The sequence below is a fragment of the Aspergillus niger genome (assembly GCF_000002855.4).
Source record: "Aspergillus niger supercontig An01".
Classification (NCBI taxonomy): domain Eukaryota; kingdom Fungi; phylum Ascomycota; class Eurotiomycetes; order Eurotiales; family Aspergillaceae; genus Aspergillus; species Aspergillus niger.
This window is the reverse complement of record NT_166518.1, coordinates 1,288,870-1,310,179: the sequence shown is the minus strand read 5'-3', so window position 1 is coordinate 1,310,179 and position 21,310 is coordinate 1,288,870. Positions and strand designations below refer to the sequence as shown.

Here is a 21,310-nt window from a genome sequence, read left to right as displayed (position 1 = left end):
ACCCCCACGGATCCTGGCCAGCAGTCAACACCACTTAAATCTCCTTGCAGTCAATGTGCGACACCGAACCAATCCCCTGGGAATGCCTTGCCCAATTGAAGGCGACCTGTTGGGCGATCCGAGTCATATTTGACGATCAGGTGCATTGATAGGGCGGTTCGGATGGTTCACACGCTTAAACCCGGTCATCTGTGTGCTTTTCACCCAGCTGGACTTGTGGCTGCAGCTAGAAGACAGCCACGGTAACATATCGGAGTGCTTCGGCCGATCTGAGGCTCGATTCCGAACCAGTGCATCCTGCGCGAGTGTTCGTCGGCCGTAGCGGAATAGCGCAGTGACTAGACCCACGCCAGTGTGCTTAACGTGCAGGACAAGCTTGGAGGTTAGACCGATAAATATGTTGCGACAGATGGGGAAAGTGAAACACTGTAGTGGGGATTAAGGAGACTCCCTCAAAGCTTCATTTCAGGTGTTTGCAGCTCTGCACCAACTTGTCAACATCCGTCACACGGAAGGGAGGGAACGGAAGAGCTGAAGCAGCAGCCAGCGGTATTTATGGGTTGGTTAGTAGAATTATATTGCAGCAAATAAAACAAAGCAAGGCAGCCGCACTACTACTTCAAGCCACATGCAGCTGTCATGCGTTTTGACAATGCGAGGTTGAGAGGGCCAAAAAAGAAAAAATAATAAAAGTAATGAAAGGAAGGAAAAATGGGAAGATAAAAGTTATGATGCTCGACAATCTATACATCCTAGAGAAAAAAAAAAAAAAATGGACTTATGCATGTGCGTATGTCACCCCTCGCCTGCAATTTACAAAGATTATATTCTTGAGCCAGCTCTCTATCCCTGAACCCTGAAAGTACGGCCACTGGCCGTCTTCCTTTCTCGCTCCTCGTTCTCGGGCCGCGCCCGGTTGAGAACTATCATTCATTAGTGAACTGGACATACCACAATTGTTAGGGGTCGCTTCTTACCTTGAAGGAAGTCTGCGGTCCTCTTGCGCATCCTAGTGTGGATGTATGCCTGGAGACTTAGTAAGCATATTGAACTGGCCTGCATTATGACATATAAAGCTACCTTGGATGCTTTGATGTGGTAATGGAAGTAATCACGGAATATCTGGATGTGGGAGATGTTCTCATAGCGTCTCTGGGGGGTTAGGTGACGAGGGAACAAGACTAGAAGCGGTTAGTGACTGCGAACGGTGGGTGATGCATAACAACGAATACATACCGAAAGTGACGTAGCTGATTCTACCGTCATTACCGTTCTGAAGGCCAGGCACACCGGCCAGCTCCAGAGGACAGTCGTTTCGGAAGAGTACCTGGGGAGCATTTTGCAGGGTGAGGACACGGCGTCTGGCATCGACGAATTCCTGCAGGAACACCTTGCCAAAGATGCGATCTGTCTCCTCCCGGAACACTGTGCTGAAGATCACCGTGACACGATCATGGCTGGCCTTGATATAAATCGCTTCCTCCTCTCGATAGTGAATGGCCATAACCTCTCCTCCCTCCTTAACTCCCTGGGGCGCAGTCTCGCTTGTGTATCTCGAAGCCTCTTCGGCTAACTTGGCGAATTCATCGAATGCTCTCTCGAAGGGGGCGGCCATGGCGTTGCGCTTCATCAGCGCCAGGCGCATGATGAGTTCATCCTTCGCCTCTTGCTCGGCGGGCAGGTTCTCTAGATCGATCAGGACGGAGAAGTCATAGCCGGGCTCTGGGGTGACAATGTAGGGGCCGTATTCCCTTTCCAGCACCTCCTGGGCGCCGTACTGGACAAGCTCCCGGAAGCATTTCACGTTGATGGAGATGAGGATCTTGGTTTTGGATTCTGGCGTAGACAGATGAAAGGTCACTCCGTCAAAGTCGGAAACGATCTGATCGATTGATACGGGCGGGGTTCTGAAGGAAGCATGAATGGAGCTGTTAGCTGGTAGCCTGGCGTATACCGGAGGCGGGGGGGAAGCTGTACCCAGAGAACCGCTCCGTCAGGAGGGAGTGGATGAGAACGTTGTGATAGTCTAGCAAAAGCATGTTGACGGACGCATCCAATGATAATGAGTAATAGATTCAGATTCTCGACCTGCGATTTCCTTTCCCTTTAATTCTGGCTGTCAATCCCACGAGGGTCACTGCCACGATGGGAGTTACGTTGATGGGGGCTTTGGGGAACCGGCAGGCGGTGGGGGAGGCCGGCAGTGGTCGCTGTCGCCCTCCGTAGCGACCGCCGCCATTTGCGCCTATCGATAGCATTCATTCTCCGAGCTCCCAAAATTTTTCCCAGGTCGCAAAACACCCAACGATGGTGAAGTCATATTTGTAAGTGAGACGCTCAAGGGTGTAGCAATTTTTCCCAAAATTATTTCAGTGTACTGACTTCTTCAGCAAATTCGAGCATTCGAAGACTTTCGGGCTCATTGCGTCCGGATCGTCGAATGCGATCTGGGCCCGGGACGATGAACTCGCGGGTTCCGCACGTCGGACAGGCTCTGGGCGAGCCTTCGTGGGCGCGAGCGAGGAGGTTCTCTGTTGGGACATCAAGAAGGGTGAACTACTAGGCAGATGGCACGATACGTCTTGCAAGGCCCAGGTGACGATAATTACACGGAGCAAAACGGATGAGGATATTTTTGCGGTCGGGTAAGTTCTCTCATCATGGTAGCAACCTTTCATGCTACCTTGCTAATCTTGGATGTCCCTCTGTGATACAGTTATGAAGACGGCAGTATTCGAATTTGGGATTCGCGGACCGAGACGGTGATTATCTCCTTCAATGGCCACAAGTCGGCCATCACTCAGCTTGCCTTCGATAGCACAGGGGTCCGCCTCGCAAGTGGTTCGAGAGACACGGACATCATCGTATGGGATCTGGTTGCGGAAGTCGGACTTTTCAAACTGCGCGGACACACCGATCAGATTACGTCGCTCCATTTCCTCACCCCGTCCATTGAATTGCTCAATGAGGCCGGTCTCAGTGAGCATGCGGGCTTCTTGTTGACGACAGGGAAAGACGCTCTGATCAAAGTCTGGGACCTGGCTGCGCAACACTGCATCGAAACGCATGTGGCACAGTCTAATGGCGAGTGTTGGAGCCTCGGCCTCTCACCCGACCAGAGTGGCTGCATTACGGCAGGAAACGATGGAGAACTGAAGGTCTGGTCGATTGATGAGAGTGCTATGATTCACATTTCCAAAGAGAAGGTCGGCTCGGAGGGACAAAAGATCCTAACGGACCGGGGTATATTCTACCGGAATGGAAAGGACCGCACAATCGGAATCAGCTTCCACCCTCGAGCGGACTATATTGGAATCCACGGCTCTGAGAAGGCAGTCGAGATCTGGCGCATTCGCTCGCAGACGGAGGTGCAGAAGAGCCTGGCTAGGAAGCGTAAGAGGAGAAAGGAGAAGGACGCGCAGCGTGCAGCTGACAAGGATGGAGCAACTGCTGAGGATGCCAACGACAAATCAGAGGATGCCTCATCTGCGCCTGTCTCGGAAGTCTTTGTTCCTCACACTATCGTACGAACTGGCGGTAAGGTCCGGTCCTTTGACTGGATTCGCACAAAGTCAAGTGGAAGTCTGCAACTCCTGGCCGCGACCACAAACAACCAACTCGAAGCTTACAGCGTCGTGACCGCGAACAAGAAGAATAAGGATGAGGAGGAGCCAGACTACAGCCGGAACTTGGCAGTCGACATCCCCGGCCACCGCACCGACATCAGATCTGTTGCGTTGAGCTCGGACGATCGGATGCTGGCGTCGGCCTCCAACGGCAGCCTTAAGATCTGGAACGTCCGGACTCAAACCTGCCTGCGTACCCTTGAATGTGGTTATGCTCTGTGCTCTGCTTTTCTTCCTGGTGACAAGATTGTTGTTGTTGGAAACAAGGATGGCCAGCTTGAGGTTTTTGATATCGCCTCGTCAACCCTTCTGGATACGATCAAAGCGCACGATGGGCCGGTCTGGTCCATTCAAGTTCATCCCGACGGCAAGTCTTTGGTGAGTGGTAGTGCCGACAAATCTGCGAAGTTCTGGAACTTCCAGGTGGTTCAGGAAGAAATTCCTGGTACCAAGAGAACAACCCCCCGACTCAAGCTGGTGCACACCAGAACGCTCAAGGTTTCGGATGACATCCTTAATGTTCGCTTCTCCCCTGATGCTCGGCTGCTGGCTGTTGCACTTCTGGACAACACGGTCAAGGTCTTCTTTGTCGACTCCCTCAAACTCTTCCTTAACCTTTACGGCCATAAGCTTCCTGTTCTCAACATGGATATTTCTTGGGACAGCAAGCTGATTGTCACGTGTTCGGCTGATAAGACAGTCCGTGTCTGGGGCTTGGACTTTGGTGATTGCCACAAGTCTTTCTTGGCCCACGAGGACAGTGTCATGGCAGTTGCTTTCGTTCCGAACAACAAGGATGGTAACGGGCACAACTTCTTCAGCGCTAGCAAGGACCGTGTTATCAAGTACTGGGATGGTGACAAGTTCGAACACATCCAAAAGCTGGCCGGTCACCACGGTGAAATCTGGGCTCTGACTATCAGTCACTCGGGAGATTTCATCGTCACCGCCAGTCATGACAAGAGCATCCGTACCTGGGAGCAGACTGATGAGCCCTTGTTCCTGGAGGAAGAAAGAGAGAAGGAACTGGAAGAGATGTACGACAACAACCTGATGGCCTCCTTGGAGCAGGACGAGGATGGCCAGGATGGAGAGAAGGCTGAAGCTGTTGACGCCGGAAAACAAACCGCGGAGACGCTAATGGCAGGTGAAAAGATCATGGAGGCATTGGATTTGGGTATGGAGGACTTGGAGGTCATGCGCCAATGGCGCGCCCTCAAGGCCAGACAGCCTAACGCTGCACCCCCACAGCGTAATGCCCAGTACATGGCTCTGAACAACATCTCGGCAGAGCGGTATCTCTTGAACGTCGTGCAGAAGATCCCCGCAGCCGCGCTTCAGGACGCTCTTCTTGTCTTGCCCTTCTCGAAGGTGCCTGCTCTCTTCACGTTCCTCAATATCTGGGCCAGCCGCGAGTGGAACATTCCCCTCACCTGCCGTGTACTCTTCTTCATCCTCAAGACGCACCACCGCCAGATCGTCGCTAGTAAGATGATGAGGCCGATGCTGGATGGTATCCGAGCTACGCTACGCGAGGTCCTGGCTCGCCAGAAGGACGAGATGGGCTTCAACTTGTCCGCTCTGCAGTTCGTCGGCCAACAGATCCAGGAACAAAGCACAAAGGATTACATTGATGAAGCAGCCTACGAGGAGCAGGAGAGGCAGACGGGCACGGGCAAGAAGCGGCAATTCACGAGCATTGCCTGATTGCGCGCGGGCCAGCGATATATACCTACCTGTATTACACATGCATCTGAATGGCGTTGAGACCTGAATTTTGTGTTTTGGATTGTTTGGCCACGAAAAGTTTTATACCTGGAGTTACACGTTTACGAACGGCTTCGATACAATGTAAATCGATATAGAGATATGTCAAATTATGAAAACGATCCGTCAATAGCTTCCAACATGATACTATACACTTGTATTCCATCTATCTATCTACTAGTATATTGACCTGAGCTTCGTCAAGAAAACCTATAATAAACCTGTCAGCACAAGTACCCAACAGATTGGCAGTCACACATAGAGCGGACAGAAAGAATTCAGCCAGTCAATCCAACCCAAAACCGAGAGGGATGGATAGAACCAAATCACAACTTTTAAACACCACTCAGCAGAACCATTATAAGCATCGACGACAGTGAACACCCTTCTTTTTTATTTTAGAGGGGTCCCTGCCATTCCTCTTCCGGCTCTTCCTAATATACCGGTTCATGAAAAAAATTCTCATCATATAGGTGTAGGTTGTGTGTTGATTGGTTCTACCCCTCGGTTTTGGATATGGAGCTGTATTAAGGAGAAATAAACTGAGATTGGTATGCATACCTGAATTATCATTAGTCGTGTAGTGTGACAATGTCGAATTGTGGCGATGTAATACGCGACTCGAGCATTAGAGTCAAGCTGAGAGAAAAAGTAGCTCCAGCTGTGGGAAAATGAAAAGTGTGAGAAAATGAAGAAAATTGGGGGGGGGAGCTATTTTTCGTCGGCGGAAGTGTTGCGCCGGGGAGGTGGGTGAGTCAGAAGTTAGTCAGCTGGTAACTATTGGCTTGTTGGCCGCCTCATCCCAACATACTGCCACACCACACCGCCAAAACATACAGAATCTGAGATGACTTCTTTGGGAGCTGTATGTTTCCAAATCCCGCTAAATCCGAGGTTTTTTCAACGAGGTTCAATAGTTTCTGCCGCATATGGCGGTCAATAAAGCGGTAGGAGTAGTTGCCATCACCTAATGTCCGCCTTTGGCTAGTTATGGAGTATGCAATTAGTGCCTCTGCGCGATTTAAAATCCAGTAAATGGCGATATAGCTTATTGACACGATATCTAATGGGACTTTGCCATGTTATACATGGATGATGTATGATGTGGCAGGGTCAGATCTTTTTTCTCTATCCATAAGCCATAGAAATGTTAATAGTAAGTTTATGATGCTGGGTGTTAGTGTTAAACAGCTGTCAGGACCTGGTTCGGTGTGAGGGGTTGGGCACTATGAAGAAAGCTATCTGTAAGGAAGAGGTGAAAGAGGCTCTGGCTCAGAACACTCACGAGCCATAGTTGACTTTTTTCGGGTCATAGTAGATGCCAAAACTCATTGGGAGCACCAGATGAGAAAAGCAAGCGTAGAGCGGGGCTGAATTCTGGGTTTTCATTACTGGAATCTGAATTCGAGACTCGATATAGACGTGTCTGCTATCTGCAAACTCGAGTGGCGTATAATAGTCTCTATACCGTGCTTTCATCCGGTATTGGGCCGCTAGTAGTACTTAGTTATATTAGCCAGGCATCAAGCCAGCTTCATGATTAAACTCTATACGTAAAGCTGTAGAGTATCTAGGTGATCAGAATAAGAAAGACGTAGACCAATAAGCAAACAGCACTTTTTTAAATTCCAGAGTAGCTGACATGAGAGAACAATCTTAGCTTGATGTCACCGTATCTACCTACCACTATTTCCTACCTGGCTGGCTCCTCGGAGAGTCACACAACAAAAGCAAAACAAGCTAAGGAAGCTCTAAGCTAAGCAGATACGACTAATTGACACCCATCATCCCCATATCGCCCTAATCGAGCTCATGTACATTTGATGTGTTGCAGAAATGTTGGCCTTTGCCCTCCCGGCCATTCTCAGGGCACAGATATATCATCAGCAGTAGCAACATGAACTTCATCTTCGGTCCTCTATCCTTAGGTTAGTGCATGCCGATGTAGGCGCCCTGACAATGCTGTTTAATGTCTCGGGTGGACTCCAGATTCTGCCAACGGGGAAGGAGAACGTGACAGAGAACTGGGAGTATGTTCGTCCGAGACCGGGGTGTGTGAGCTGATCAATGTGGGTGTTTCCCTGATGAAGTGGACGGGAGATGTGCTGCATAGTGCATTTCATCGTGTTGTTACGGCCCCTGGCGAGCAGGCGAATGTGGCGCGCCAAAGCGTGGCATTGCTGACTCACCCGCATCGAACTGGTACGATGCATAGGCTTAAGGAGAGTGCGGTGATTCCGCTGTTGAGGGAGGGAGAGGTTAATGACGACCGGTCTGTGAGCGACTGGATGATCTGGAAGATTACGAAGGGGGAGTTGAGGGTGCAGACGGCGGAGGAGAAGCAGGTGGCTGTTACTGGGTGATTCTGTCAAAAAATAGCTTTGCCATGTTAACTTTGATGTTCCTGTCGAAGATACAATAGTCTTTACATTATGTGCTCCGGGTAGATGATCTAGGACCGTCTGACGATGCAACTATGTGATATAAGACTCATACCTCGTGATAGGTCAAAATTAATGGGATTTCTTGCCGGATACAAATCCGATGAGAACGCCTCTCTCGCGCCAAACGCCTACGCTCAAAATGCTAAATAATTCATGATGCGCGCTTCATCAAGCCACAGTTGGAACAAGTCCACCACTCGGTTTCCATGAAAGCCCCGCAGTTATCGCATAGCCATCCGAGAGGTCGCTTGTTGGCGTTCCGTTCGAGAGCGGCTAATGATTCAACAGCACGAGTCCGGTTTTTGAACCCGGTGTAACGGGTTGACGGACTAATCGACCGCTTGTTCTTGCTCACTGCTGGGTTTGGCTGAATCGAACTAGCAGTAGTAGTGGGAGGGCCAGAAACAGATCTTGTGGTTGTTGGCCGCGGACGTTCTGATGCACACGCATCACAGCAAAGGAAGTTTGCTGGGTTTTCAAGGGTGCATGTCGGACATGACCATGGCTTATCGTAGAGGTTATCATCCGAGACGAGGTCAATAGTATCTGCAGGCTGCGACGGCCCTCTCGGCCTGCTGCTCTCCAGGACAGGTGGCGGAGACAGCGTTGTCCGCGGACCTGCGGGATTATCATGGCTCGGCGGAATATAAGAAGGGCCGTATCTCTCACGCTCCTCCTGTTCAATCAGATCGATGTACGCTTCCATGATGGCTCGCTCATTGGCATCGTCTTCCTCTGCCTTAGTTCGGAAGCCATTCCTGGAGGCTTCCTCTGCAAGTTCGGCACTGTTGTCAGCGCCCGAGGCACATCCATTCGTCACTTCTATGCGCCTCTGCGCAGCATCAGCGATGACCCGGCGCATATTAGTTCCGCGCAGAACAGGCGCTCCACCAAGTCGTCGTCCAGATCCAGCAGATAGAGACTGCCTCTGCTCCGCAGCTGCTCTGGCTACACGGCGTGCCTCATCGACGGGCATTTTCCGTCCCCCTAACCGTCGCCCTTCAGAAAGGAACCCTTCACCTGTGTAGCCTTTCATGACAAGCTCTTCATGCTCATCTCGTAGCTGATTCCAAAGTGCATGAAACTGCTGGTTGTGAGGTCCATGCACGATATGACACAGCCTATACACTACCATCAACCACTAACGCTCTCTCTAAGCAGAGAAAAATATAGGGGAAACGTGATAGAAAATAGATAATCACTTACTCATGAAGCATCGTATCCACTACCTGCTCGATAGGTAAGAACTGGCGCTGATCAGAAGGATACCGCAGCCGTAGACAGATCTTTTGGCCCGCGTTGACGTTCAAGCCAAGCAGGTTCCGCTGATGAGGGTAGAATTCACAGAGCGTCCCGACTTTCCAGTCTCGTCGACGCATGATGGGTTTTACCAGCGAAGCGACTTTTCTAAGAATTAGTAACGCTTCCGCTTCTCGTGGTCGCTGCTTCTCATGCTGGTATTCGAAAACGAGCGGGTCTATTTCGCGCATGGTGGCGAAAATCCTGAAGATACAGTCTTCAAACCGCGCTATGAATATGAGGGTGATAAATGGATATGATATCAAGGAACTTCGGGAAAGTGACTCGTTATTTGAAGTACAGCGGAAACAGATCTAGATGCAGATGCTTGCTACCGCCTCCACCAGGTATATTCCACACTTGGACTGCGTCAGTGAGCGGAAAACGTGTCCCAACAGGATAGCAACACGCTGGAATAAATGAGAGACATGACCCCAAGCGTTGGAGGGGGAAAGATGATGATGATGTTCAGGCAGAAAGAATCATTTGGAAGAATAGGAACTGAGTGCCACTCCGATTCGATTGCTAATCCAGGCATCCAGGCATCCAGGAACGGGAATCACGTGGATACATATGTGCCTGAGGCTGGCACGGCCAATCGGGTGGTTAGCCACTCAACGACTTTCATTCTGATCGAAGGGAAATTCTCTGGTCTTCTTCTTGTTTAGTAATCTATTGAGGTCTACATAGTGTGGTTAGATGGTAGCATAGTTGAGACGTACTATTATGGCTATGCTTAGAGTTGCGGAATGTGTCTCCTGCTCCACCATATAATTTTCTGGTATATCTTAGAAATGGCTCTGTATAGCACTTGGGATATCATAAACTACAAGAGAAGTGGAACATATGGAATAGTTTCCAGAAGATAGACTATATACTGTCTATGCTGGAATTATATAAGTGCATAGAATTTATTATTCTTATATTATAGACAAAAGTTATTGAGTGACGCTGCATGGCAACTCACCCGAGAGGCTTTCAATGTAGACTGTTCAAGGCATTTGAACGAGGAGTATAGGGAAAACAGTGGCAAGAACACTTGAACTGCACTAACTGATGCCTGGAATGCAGGATGTATGAAAGATATTCTGACCCTGCACCACCCTTCCTATTAGTTCTTTACATCTGCTCCAAATTATCAACCGCTGCTCTCATCCAGAGCACTGCAGTGAGTAATGCTCCCCATGAAACCTAGTCAGGAAATCCAATACAACTAGAGAATCTGCTAAGTGAGCAGAAAATGATAGGATCATTATCCGTTCCAAGCAGATTCTTCCTATCACTCAACACCGCTCTCGACGATAATAAACCAGGCCCACTTCACCGGTAACACCGAAGTAAACCACAATCCTGTGATCTGCTTTTCCAGACATTCACTAGGATCTCTCTTTCCCACTTTTTAGTACTACTTCTATCTTCTCCTTTCCTTCTCTCTTAATCTTCATTATTCTCTCTCCTCGGTGCTCTACTCTCTTCTTCATCCTCTCGACCACCCACACATTCAGACGCACAGAACCTCCAAGCTCACCTACTAGAATCTCCTTGAACAAGTTCAACTATAAACTATCAAAATGACTCGCTGGACCGATGAGAACAAGGCAACTGTATGTCCCTCCTCAACCTCCTTCCCCAAGCACACACACCCTTACAATACCAATATACACAAAGACGAACTAACATGCTTCACACCAGCTCCTCCGTCTCATCTTCGAGACTCAGACTTTCCAGATTGATCTCGACAAGATCGTCGATGCCTGGCGTAAGTATACACCCCTCACAGACACGCACAACAATCCCGACCTTATCACTAACTTGAACCCCATAGCCGGAGACGACAAGCCCACTGGCAAGGCTCTCAGCGAGCAGCTAGGCAAATACCGCAAGCCCGGCAGCTCCATCACCTTCAGGTTCACGAAGGGCAAGCGAGGCGCTCCTGATGGATCGGGATCCTCTGCGCCAAATACCCCTACTCCCAAGAGGGCCCGAAAGAATGGCAAGGCGATCAAGGGGAAGGCGGAGGTGCCGTCTTCTCCTGTTCTTGTGCCTAAGATTAAGGGTGAAGACATGGAAGATGACAAGAAGTTCATTGAAGCTTGAAGAAGGTGAAATAGTTTGGACGAGGGAGGGAGAGACAGAAGTACCGGTTTGCGGGCAGATTGGTGTGGAGCTTATGGATTGTGCATAAGATTATGGGATTGGTGTTATGGTTGGGGTTGATTATTGAGCACGGAGTTAGGTTAAATAGGTGCTTATTCTATTTGGTATGGCGTTTAAGGAGTTGTAGTTCCTCTTATCGACCTGCATTGATGTCTATTTTAGCACGGATTTATGGTAAATGTAATCGTATCAGATACATGTGCCATTGTTACTTGGCCAAACTTCGGTCATGACCAACAGACTAAAGCAAATGTCTCAGGGAGGTCGTAGATCAGATCTTCAGCATTCATATATTCTGACCGATCTACTACATTCCCTATTCCCCCAATCAGGTCTGTGCTAGAAGATATATCTATGAATAGACTTTCTATGTCTTAGAGGATCATTTTGTGGTCCTTCAATGCTGCGTTACCCGGTTGAACCAATTCTTTCAGTAAATCTTCGATTGTCTTATATAGGGCATTTGGCCAAATGCGGGTGAATGCGCTGGGCTGCTTGTTTAACAGATAGTCCGCGGTCACATGGACCGTGAGGCTAGAGAAATATGTGTGGAGACTCTTAGAATCCAAGTTTGACTGCGAAACGTTAACATTTGAAACAGAATCACATGCTTTAGGAAGAACGGAGGAAACAGTACCTATTTCGTGGCATTTCGATAGAGCATATATGACTGAAGTGCTATGCATTGCAGCTTGTAAGCACTGCGTATTTGAGCTCCTAAAGCCATTGCATGTTATCAAGGTCCCGTCATTATGCACAAACTTAGAAAGGTGTTCCAACAGTAACGGGCGAAGGAGAAGTATGATACATGTAATCTATCAGAGTCATTGATGAAATGTGCTGCAATGTTCCTGAAGACATAACGTGATCGGCTTCACGAGATTGAACTCCGACCCGAAATAGAGGCCGATAATCAGTGTGGATCCGGACGGCAATCCGGCTTCTGTGTAGGGGGAGGTGGGGGGACCCAACCGTTGCTTTGCAATCACCCGCAGGATTCTTCTGCAATTCTTGGAATCAACTTAAACGGCATCCTGGCCTGGAAAATCTTGAAGTCGTAATACACGAAACAACGCAATAGAAAGATTGTAGTTGATTAGAGGTGTAGGAAGCGCCTGGATGTATGACTGAAGAAACGACTGAAGAGACAGTATCTATAATAGAAGGCAGTTTTCGACGCAACCTTCTAAGTAAAACCCTGGAACCAGGGGTGATTCAAAGCATCAGTGGCGCTGATGCGTGCTTCTGGGCATAATTGCAACATGCGTCCCAGGAGGTCAATCCCTACAGGGTCTAATGACGGTATAAGTTGTTGCAGACTTTGTGGGGAGCAAGGCGGGAAATCGTTTCTGTATTCGGGCAACTGACTGACGCCTGGCCAGGTGAGCTCGGTTGGTGTGCCCATAATATTGAAGATCTTCAACAGTTGATCCGCATTTGTTGTTCCAGTAAATAATGCAGAACCTGTATATATTTCCGCCATGATACATCCGACGGACCAGATGTCTATGCTGGTCGTGTACGTGCGACTTCCGAGCAGCACATCTGGAGGACGGTACCAAAGAGTGACCACGTCACTCGAAAATTTGCTGATGGGGATACCGAACGCACGGCCAAGTCCAAAATCAGCAAGTTTTAGTCGTCCATCCTGATTGAGTAGTAGGTTCTCGGGCTTCAGGTCTCGATGTAGGATGCCGTTCTCGTGACAGAAAGAAACACCGCGCAGCAATTGGTAGACGAAGGACTTGGCCGTGGCGGCATCGAGGGGGCCCCCATGAGTGTCAATGTAGCGCTTGAGGTCCTTATCCATGTATTCAAACACCAGCACCAATTTGTCTTCAACATTTATTACATCGTGCAAGGTCAAGATATTCTCATGTGTAAGACGTCTCAGCAATGAGACTTCCCGGATAGCCGTTGAGGGTGCGCCTTCCTCAGCATCGAGGTTGATTTCTTTCAAGGCCACTAATTCATTCGTCTCGCGATTGCGTCCTTTGTAAACCTGAAATAAAAGGCAGATACGCTGTCAGGGACCACTAACTGTACCTGTCGACCACAAATCAACGCATGGCTGAACAAACCGTTGCATACGTTCCCTGGCCCAACTAACGTGACAATTAGCGACTTGGGCCACCAGAAAACCCTCAATTTCTTCCTTCATTATTTGTCCCCTGAATAGGAAGTACAAACCTTCTCCAATTTCTTGAAGGAACCCTGGTGAGGGAATGAAAACATGCTCTGAGGGGTGGCAAGGTTGGTAAAGGGAAAGTCGTGGGTTTTAAAGCTCGTGAACGGCTAAGAGAGCAATCAAGCTAAAAGATGTGCCATATGCTTGGTTAATTGTGAAAAACTGAAACACAGCATTGGCAACTTACCAAAACGGGTCTTCGGTCCAGTCGGTAAGCAGGGGCTTTTCCTTGCTTATATACCGAGGAAGCTCTGCATGGAAGCTAAGGTGGAACGTGTATATTGCCGAATGGGACCGTTGGCTCCCGCCTTATTCCCCTTTTCTACCTGAACTTTTACGTAGCATAAACTTGTCTGTTCCTTTCCTCCTACTTAATAAGTTGCCTTTGATGCGGGTCAACCAAGTGGCTACCTTACGGCACCATGAAAGTAGACAGGCTGAGGGGCTTGCATGATCAGAACAATATTGACATCACCAACCCGGACCCCCAGCGATTAGCGGCTCATAGCAGGCCAACTATTAGAGGATGTGGCACTTGGCAGGGTGACTAGATTTGGCTCCCGATAGGGTACCGAGCTAAGTACCCAGCACTCAGGGGGGGCATCCGATTGTTCTCTCACCATACAGACACGCAGTCAGAACACTGTGGGCGATCCCTAGTCTGTGGTTGGCCATCTCGAACTCAGACATAATTGGTTCGGCCGATGTAGACGGCGGCTAGATAAGTCCTTAGGCTGAATGACTCGGCAGTGGGTGAGGCGCCCCGCAATGATTCGGTCTGGGAATCGCACATCTTGGGCAATGATCCACTTCGAAACATCGGTCAACTCTTCCGTACGTTTCGGCATTGCGGATTCAACTCACTACCTTATTCGAAAAGATTTAAGCTTCCGATCCAGCGACCTGATAGAAAACCTAGAAATGTGAAGGTTATCGATACATCGTGCTGATCTCTGAAGCCGGGAACACTCGAGTTTTCTCGCTTTGCCGAGACCCACGGTAGAGGCACAGGCGTGTCGGAGTTGCCGGATTCGACTTATGTATGATAAACACCATACCATCTGATGTGAAAGAGCATCGCAATCTTATATCAAGAATGTAAATATTAGACTGCTTGTGGTTTAGTGGTCAGCCAATCATCAATACTACCTCAGCGTGGTGCAGACATGTTCCAGGCAATGTGGTACCAATGAGGCTGGGAAGCATAGTAATGCTATGCTGCGAAAGAGGATGCTACTGTGATTGATTCATCGCAGACGTTACTCGTATGGTTTACCGGTAATCGGATCCGAGTAACATCTGGTAAGGAATTGACTGAGCGGATTGTACTTGCTCCTTTTAATGGTCAGATTGTCAGATCAGGCATGGGAGATTTCGAATCTCTTTGAACGCAGACAATATTAATGACTGAACAGTGCCATAAATCCGCAATCTATGTTTTCTGGGCTGGGTTAGCATACTCCAAAACCTGGTGAGCCACTGCGAATAGACTTCCTAGGATAGATGAGCGGGGAATTCCTCTTCCGGTGACATTTCTTTGTACCTTTGGCTCTTAACACGAAATTCTCATTCTGTTGACTGTATGTGATGTAGGCAGGTACTTAGATTAAGGATATGCAAGTTGGTCCCCTACAGCTGGTGGGAGTACCGCAGCGTTCCTGCGTGGTTGCTGGTGGATTTAGTGTTGCACATGACTGGGGCTCCTCGATACATCTGTGAGCAAACATGGCCAAACAATGCAGGGCTTGTATCCTACTTTAACCACATCCCACATATATATTTTCTTTCAGGCGTCCGGCCTTCCATGGCACCTCAGAGTCACGAATAGGCTAGGCCAGCTGAGCCCAACCCACTTAAGGGATGAGTTAACACAGGTAGGTTTGGGGAAACTTTCTCCTAGTAACGTAGCTATTATAATTATCATTACTTTGAGTTACAAAAGAGCATCTACATGGGTGTGTTGCATGCTTGATTGTGACAGATGGCGTAGCCATATTGATAGGTATTTTTAATTTATGAGGCAGTATTTACCGCATCCTTTCAACAAGTTGGCCGGATGGTGTAGTTGGTTATCACGTATCGTTAACACCGATAAGGTCCTGGGATCGAGCCCCAGTCTGGTCATACTTTTTTTCCACCCCTTAAATTTTTTGCCTGTTCGCGGAGATACAGATAGGATATATATGCTGATTCCAGTCAATTGCATCTCCATGATCGAGTATTTTCTTTTCTTTTCTATTACTTTTATTTGTGTGAAATGATCGCCACAGAGAGTTCTGAAGCGTGCCTGTTTGAATTAGTCCCCTAACATGGCTCCTACAGCATACCTGGAGGGCCCAAATTACACGGAAATCAATCTATCCATCGTCTCTTCCCAGAGACGTCGATGAGCTTCCTCAATTCACGTTGTGTTTTAGTGTTCCTTTACCTCGCAGACAGGTTCCTCGAGCCGCTGTATTAGTATAGGTAGCTACCATGTGTCCGGACTACTCCAGTAGACAACAAGCTTGCACAGATTCAGCTTACTGTCTCTCTATAGCTCACGCGGTAGCGAGAATTGCCGAGAATATACATACGCATACTAATAGCCAAAAGATCTTATTTGGATACACTTCACACTCATCCTTACTATACCCTCTCGGCCCATTCACACCGATGTCACTGGCTAGGGTCTTACGGGAGTCTTGTGACGGAGCCAGCTCTTTGGCATGGTGGTTCTGGGATTTGGTAATGCTATAGTATTTCTATAGTAGACATGCTGCTACTGGTATTTGCGGCTTTCGATGTATCATTACGCCCGTTGCGTTTATCTCACCCAAGGGGCTTCTTGCCAGTACGAAGTACTACACTAACTGTTGCAGACAAATGATATGAATATGTAGCAGCCAATAACAATGGCATATCGACACGACTATCGTCGGTGTTCCAACCCCACCTTTCGAGATTTAAGTACCAGATTAACGCATGTTGGAAACCACCAACAAGCCCTTTACGACCCATCATATGCTTGTTGTATATACTGCAGCATTCACATCAACGGTGCAGCCGTATAGATCCGGGCGCTCCAATAGGGCGGAAAGACTCATGTGACCCGCCCGCCGATAAGAATCGGATTCTTCATTGCCGGCGAATCTTCATCAACCTCTTTATCTCAGAAAGCTCGGGTTCCTGAGTGCAGACAGCATCACCATGACTAGTGACGACCAGTTTTTCTTCGACTACGTGAGTTGGTAGCATGCGCCCTCTGCTTGCCACCTTTGTACTGACGCTTTCCTGTTCCCCAGCTTGCCTCGATACCGCATGACGTAAGGAGATATTCCCTCCAAGTCGCCGAGTCGATCGACCGACAAGTGGACCACGCAGCCAACGCACTCCGCGATACCCTCTCTAGCCAGTCATGGCTACCCACCTCCGTTCGGCCCGTATCCAGAAATCGACCCAGTCCGCCTATACCGCGAGGACTTGTTGATCGCGTGCACAGTTGGGTCTTGCGCAACCGAGCATGGAGCGCCGCCCTTATCGCCTTCTTGGGCACCAGCTGTGTGCTGTACTATGGGAATAAGAAGCTGAATGGAAAGCGACGGAGAGCTAGGCGAGCTGGAAATGGAGCCCGGAAGGAAATAGTGGGTATGTAAACTTCCCACTTCTCTTATACTTCGCAGTCTGATATATGCGACAGTCGTCGCCGGGTCGCCCCATGAGCCGATGACCAGAGCGATCGCCGCCGATCTGGAACGTCGAGGATACATAGTCTACGTGACAGTCACGTCCGCAGAGGAGGAGCACATCGTGCAGTCGGACAATCGAGCAGATATCAAAGCCCTTTGGTTGGATCTCTCGGCCGTAAGCGCAATAAATCTCGCAGGAATCTCGCGTCAAACTGACAATATCGATTTGAACAGACACCCTCCTCACCATCCGAAATACACCCCTCCTTGAATGAGATCTACTCCCTCATTTCTCGACCTCAGTCGCCGATGGCCGGTGTGCCCCCGCACACCTGCCAACTGAGCGGCCTCATCCTCGTACCCTCTCCAAACTACGCCTCCGGCCCCGTGGCTACAATCCCACCCTCCTCCTGGATCGACACCGTCAACACCCGTCTTCTCTCCCCTATTCTTACAACCCAGATCTTCCTCCCTCTCCTCACCCTCCGTAACACCAACAGCACCATCGTCGTCGCCTACCCGTCCATCTCCTCATCCCTCTCCGCACCCTTTACCGGACCCGAAGTCGCAACAACTCGCGCACTGTCAGGGTTCGCAACTTCCCTGCGCAGAGAACTCAGCCTCCTACAACAAAACAACATCGACGTCGTGGAACTCAAGCTCGGTAACATAGACCTAGGCCCACAGTACCGCAACGCTCAGAGTCACATCACCGGTACGGAAGTCCTCGCCTGGAGTGTGCAACAGCGATCCCTGTACGCCTCGCAGTATCTCAACAGCATCGAGCAACGACCTGCCGCGTCCGCAGGGCCCAGCACGATCCGCGGATCACCGGCCCGGGCTCTACACTACGCTGTCCTGGACGCACTGGACCCGCCATCGAAGGATATCTTCGGCAGAAAGGTGGCCAAGAACCCCGTCATCTATGTTGGTCGGGGGGCACGGTCGTACCATTTCATTGGCGAGTGGGTTCCCGCTGGACTGGTAGGCTGGATGCTGGGGTTGCGGACCGGACAGCAGACACCCGCGGAGAATGGAAGCGGGGGGAGTAGCGAGACGAGCTGGGAGAAGGTTTAATGGATTAAGCATATTAATGATGGGGGTCTTTGATACGGAGTAGTGTGAAATGATATCATCTCTTCTCTTTCTCTTTTCTATAGCGTCATATTGACATTTCTTCTTGACGGCCTCTCTTCTTCTTCACAGTAAGTAGGTATATGAGGGATTTCAATTGAACTAACTGTATGTAACTTATCCGTGGTCAAAGTGATAGTCATCTGTATCTGTATAATACAGTAAACTCATATTTATTAGTATAATTACCACTATACCCATCAATACAACTCAACCCACAGCATATCATATTAACCACATCACATCACATTACATCCCGCAACCTCCACCCCGACTACCACCACCTCCTTAACTAGCCCATAAGCAACCAACAAAAGAGTCAAGTAAATAAATACCTCACTTCTCCTCCCTCATCTCCTCTACCCCCACCTCTTCCTCAATATCACCACCCACCTCAGCACCCGCATAATCCCTATCATAAACGGACCTCTTCACCTTCCCGCCCGTCACCCTCCGCCTCAACCAAATAGCACACCACGAGAACAAGAAGAAGACAAGGATGATCGCCAGGATGGCGAAACAGTAACCCGTAACATGGGCGCTCTTCTCGCCATGCGGACCGGGATCCAGGAAGGAGTACGTGTAGAACCCCTCAGTGTGGTAGGTGAGGTAGGCGAGGGAGACGTATAGAAGAAGGATGAAAACCAGCACGGCGAAGCTGAGGAATGGGTGCGGGGCTGTGGTTGGGAGGATGATTTCCGACAGGGCATAGAGGGAGTTGAGGCCGTGTTGGGAAATCTGGATATTATTAGTATATTATGAAGATTTTGAGGGGTAGGGCACAGGGAATGTAGTGGGTAGAGAAGGGGTATTTACGTTCTGCCATCCGCTAAAAGTCACAGTGTACCAAGGTCCCGAGTAAAGGATTCCCCAGAAGACGACGGTCACGAGGAATGGGTAGGTAGTGACGGTGGTGTAGAAGAGGCCGTGGAGGGCGCGAAGGGCGCGAGGCCAGCGGTCGAAGAGGACCGAGTGACCTTTCAAGGCATAGCAGGCTGTGTGGATGGAGGCGAAGAGCATGTAGAAACCTAGTCCCCAGTAGGTCAGCCAGGTGAAGTAGCTGAAGCTCTCTCCGATCTCTGCGCGGTCGCCATGAGTGCCGCTCCAACCCCAGATGAAGAAGATGCTGGTGAAGATGTAGAGGGAGATGGTGCCGCGGAGGATGGCGTAGGGGAGGGGTGGGAGAAGCCAGGAGGTTTCGTAGACGTGGGCACGGTCTCGAGGAGGATCGACGTGGAGGAGGTCGTAGAGGGAGCGGTTTCTCAATCGGTTCAGCATTTTGAAAGGCTCCACGCTTTGGGCTTGGCTGTCGCGGTGTCGCGTGTATAGCGTAGTATAGTATGAGCGATAGTAAATTAGGGCTGTGTTTTCAGTTGTTTCATGGGGTGGTGATAGACATGGGGATTTGCTCGATATGGAGGGCTGAACAAAGCGCAAGGGACACGCGACCAGAGATGATTTACAGAGAGATTGGGTGGAAGGGTTGTTCTTTGTGCCCTTGTCAAAATTCACACGCCCCCTCCCCTTCACATTAGTATTCTTCTCCTTAACGACTGATCATCTCGACTTGATTAGACTCATGCTGCTAACACCTAAGCTTCGGCGGAGCGTCGCCGAAATACTCAATTAGTCGGCCTGGCGTGCGTCATGATTGGGCAAGACGGAGTATGGTTGTCTCCGCTGCTCCTCCGTACCTCAATTAGCTCACGATAGGGAGAGTGGTCTGTGAGGTTGAAGAGATTTTTCTTTTCATTTTATTTTATTGCCCTTCCCATGGATGGAATCCGTTTTATGTCACTGCAGTGGATGGAGACATTCCAACGGCTGTCGGGTTCCCTTGCGCTATTGCCAGCCACTGAGTGTCAGGAACAAGATTGGCTGCAGGAATATCCCTGTTCAATATTTCTCCTGCTAAGCATGTAGATAGTCAATCTTACGATAAGATCGAGCGGGGCTTCCTGCCGACATGTTCAGGTGCCTCAAGAGTAAGCAAGTATGCAGTTGGTGATCCCAAGCGCTACCCTATAAGCTTCAATATGGACTCAGACGAGTGTCAGCAGCCTTGGAGAGAGCCACGACGAGGGCTCAATGAGGACCTCAGGCCGCTGATATTATTACTATTTGATTATTGACGAGTCAATGTGGGCGTAGAAAAGTCTAAGAAGAAGCTGGCCGGAGGTCCAGCGGTAGAATTCCCCGATGCTCCAGTGTTTTAATTGTCGCACCAATCATCACTGGCAAGCGATCGTTTTAGACTGTTTGGCGTTCCCGCAACGTTGTACCTGAATCCGGACCAGCTGACAAAACGAGCACCTGCCCCGGGGCCAATTGTTGGGTCCTTAGAGAGGGGGACACGAAGAAAAACATCATCAACACCATCGTCATCGAATAATGCCCCATCCTTGGCGATGATGTGGGATGGCTAAGACTCCTTGACTCAGGCGTCCATGCTGAGGACGCGCACCCCCTCACGGTGCCGTTCTTCTCAGCCAAATGAAATACAGAACACCGCTTAATCGTGATAGTCTCTACTAAGAACAGGTAGTTACCCAGAACAAGAATGTAGTCAGATGAGACATCTGTTCCAGATGGTAGTCATCATCTTGCCCCAGACTGGTTTTACTTTGGATTTCACCAGCGATGAAGATGATGAAAAGTGGGTGGAAAGCATCTACCCAGAATCTTAGACAAGATCTACCTCCTTGCACCACACAGACCGGCTGGCTAGTCAACGGGCGACTATCGCAATAACAACACTAGCCGGAGGCCACCATGGCAGAAGCGAAACGAACGGCGGTCGTTGGAGCAACACATGGTACCTGAGAGGGAAGAACCCATGGGACGCGATGAACGAATCAGCAGCGAATCTCAAGGTTGGGATACGAAAATTTGCAGGGGGGAGACGAAGCGAATATAAATAGCAGCATTGCAGAGCCACGGTGCGGTTCAGACTCCACCGTCGACTCAGGCTGAACCACTAACCCGACAGACAGACTGACGATGGTCGAGAATGCTATTGCCTTCTAG

General features: G+C 49.5%; 11 protein-coding genes and 1 non-coding gene across 12 annotated transcripts; 6 read left to right on the top strand and 6 right to left on the bottom strand.

Moving 5' to 3' along the window:
* Positions 1-843: 843 nt before the first annotated feature.
* An01g05510 (uncharacterized protein) lies at positions 844-2,039 on the bottom strand (the record flags this gene model as incomplete). Its single annotated transcript, XM_001388938.3, has 5 exons — positions 844-923; positions 978-1,026; positions 1,081-1,181; positions 1,237-1,907; positions 1,978-2,039. 5 exons carry the CDS (start codon positions 2,037-2,039, stop codon positions 844-846), a joined length of 963 nt encoding a protein of 320 aa, XP_001388975.1.
* A 268-nt stretch (positions 2,040-2,307) lies between these two features.
* Positions 2,308-5,333, top strand: An01g05500 (uncharacterized protein; the record flags this gene model as incomplete). The annotated part of the gene is made up of 3 exons (XM_059748166.1): positions 2,308-2,324; positions 2,391-2,645; positions 2,717-5,333. The coding sequence occupies 3 exons, from the start codon at positions 2,308-2,310 to the stop codon at positions 5,331-5,333; spliced, it is 2,889 nt and encodes a 962-aa protein (XP_059603162.1).
* Positions 5,334-5,965: 632 nt separating this feature from the next.
* An01g05490 (hypothetical protein) lies at positions 5,966-6,685 on the bottom strand (the record flags this gene model as incomplete). The annotated part of the gene is made up of 3 exons (XM_059748159.1): positions 5,966-6,032; positions 6,231-6,465; positions 6,679-6,685. The coding sequence occupies 3 exons, from the start codon at positions 6,683-6,685 to the stop codon at positions 5,966-5,968; spliced, it is 309 nt and encodes a 102-aa protein (XP_059603161.1).
* A 605-nt stretch (positions 6,686-7,290) lies between these two features.
* An01g05480 (uncharacterized protein) lies at positions 7,291-7,756 on the top strand (the record flags this gene model as incomplete). The annotated part of the gene is made up of 2 exons (XM_059748155.1): positions 7,291-7,321; positions 7,383-7,756. 2 exons carry the CDS (start codon positions 7,291-7,293, stop codon positions 7,754-7,756), a joined length of 405 nt encoding a protein of 134 aa, XP_059603160.1.
* Positions 7,757-7,988: 232 nt separating this feature from the next.
* On the bottom strand, positions 7,989-9,327 carry An01g05470 (uncharacterized protein; the record flags this gene model as incomplete). Its single annotated transcript, XM_001388934.1, has 2 exons — positions 7,989-8,958; positions 9,044-9,327. 2 exons carry the CDS (start codon positions 9,325-9,327, stop codon positions 7,989-7,991), a joined length of 1,254 nt encoding a protein of 417 aa, XP_001388971.1.
* A 1,380-nt stretch (positions 9,328-10,707) lies between these two features.
* An01g05460 (uncharacterized protein) lies at positions 10,708-11,233 on the top strand (the record flags this gene model as incomplete). The annotated part of the gene is made up of 2 exons (XM_059748145.1): positions 10,708-10,740; positions 10,829-11,233. The coding sequence occupies 2 exons, from the start codon at positions 10,708-10,710 to the stop codon at positions 11,231-11,233; spliced, it is 438 nt and encodes a 145-aa protein (XP_059603159.1).
* A 1,246-nt stretch (positions 11,234-12,479) lies between these two features.
* An01g05450 (uncharacterized protein) lies at positions 12,480-13,528 on the bottom strand (the record flags this gene model as incomplete). The annotated part of the gene is made up of 3 exons (XM_001388932.1): positions 12,480-13,295; positions 13,375-13,398; positions 13,484-13,528. The coding sequence occupies 3 exons, from the start codon at positions 13,526-13,528 to the stop codon at positions 12,480-12,482; spliced, it is 885 nt and encodes a 294-aa protein (XP_001388969.1).
* Positions 13,529-13,903: 375 nt separating this feature from the next.
* On the top strand, positions 13,904-15,493 carry An01g05440 (hypothetical protein; the record flags this gene model as incomplete). The annotated part of the gene is made up of 7 exons (XM_059748134.1): positions 13,904-14,024; positions 14,109-14,140; positions 14,441-14,521; positions 14,614-14,664; positions 14,711-14,833; positions 15,079-15,228; positions 15,272-15,493. The coding sequence occupies 7 exons, from the start codon at positions 13,904-13,906 to the stop codon at positions 15,491-15,493; spliced, it is 780 nt and encodes a 259-aa protein (XP_059603158.1).
* A 38-nt stretch (positions 15,494-15,531) lies between these two features.
* On the top strand, positions 15,532-15,605 carry tRNA-Val (AAC). Its single transcript has one exon. It is a non-coding gene; the product is annotated as a tRNA-Val (tRNA).
* A 289-nt stretch (positions 15,606-15,894) lies between these two features.
* On the bottom strand, positions 15,895-16,382 carry An01g05420 (hypothetical protein; the record flags this gene model as incomplete). The annotated part of the gene is made up of 3 exons (XM_059748126.1): positions 15,895-15,933; positions 16,058-16,214; positions 16,297-16,382. 3 exons carry the CDS (start codon positions 16,380-16,382, stop codon positions 15,895-15,897), a joined length of 282 nt encoding a protein of 93 aa, XP_059603157.1.
* A 288-nt stretch (positions 16,383-16,670) lies between these two features.
* On the top strand, positions 16,671-18,226 carry An01g05410 (uncharacterized protein; the record flags this gene model as incomplete). The annotated part of the gene is made up of 4 exons (XM_001388929.3): positions 16,671-16,703; positions 16,766-17,108; positions 17,161-17,324; positions 17,384-18,226. The coding sequence occupies 4 exons, from the start codon at positions 16,671-16,673 to the stop codon at positions 18,224-18,226; spliced, it is 1,383 nt and encodes a 460-aa protein (XP_001388966.1).
* A 393-nt stretch (positions 18,227-18,619) lies between these two features.
* An01g05400 (uncharacterized protein) lies at positions 18,620-19,561 on the bottom strand (the record flags this gene model as incomplete). Its single annotated transcript, XM_001388928.1, has 2 exons — positions 18,620-19,021; positions 19,100-19,561. 2 exons carry the CDS (start codon positions 19,559-19,561, stop codon positions 18,620-18,622), a joined length of 864 nt encoding a protein of 287 aa, XP_001388965.1.
* Between the last annotated feature and the right edge of the window lie 1,749 nt (positions 19,562-21,310).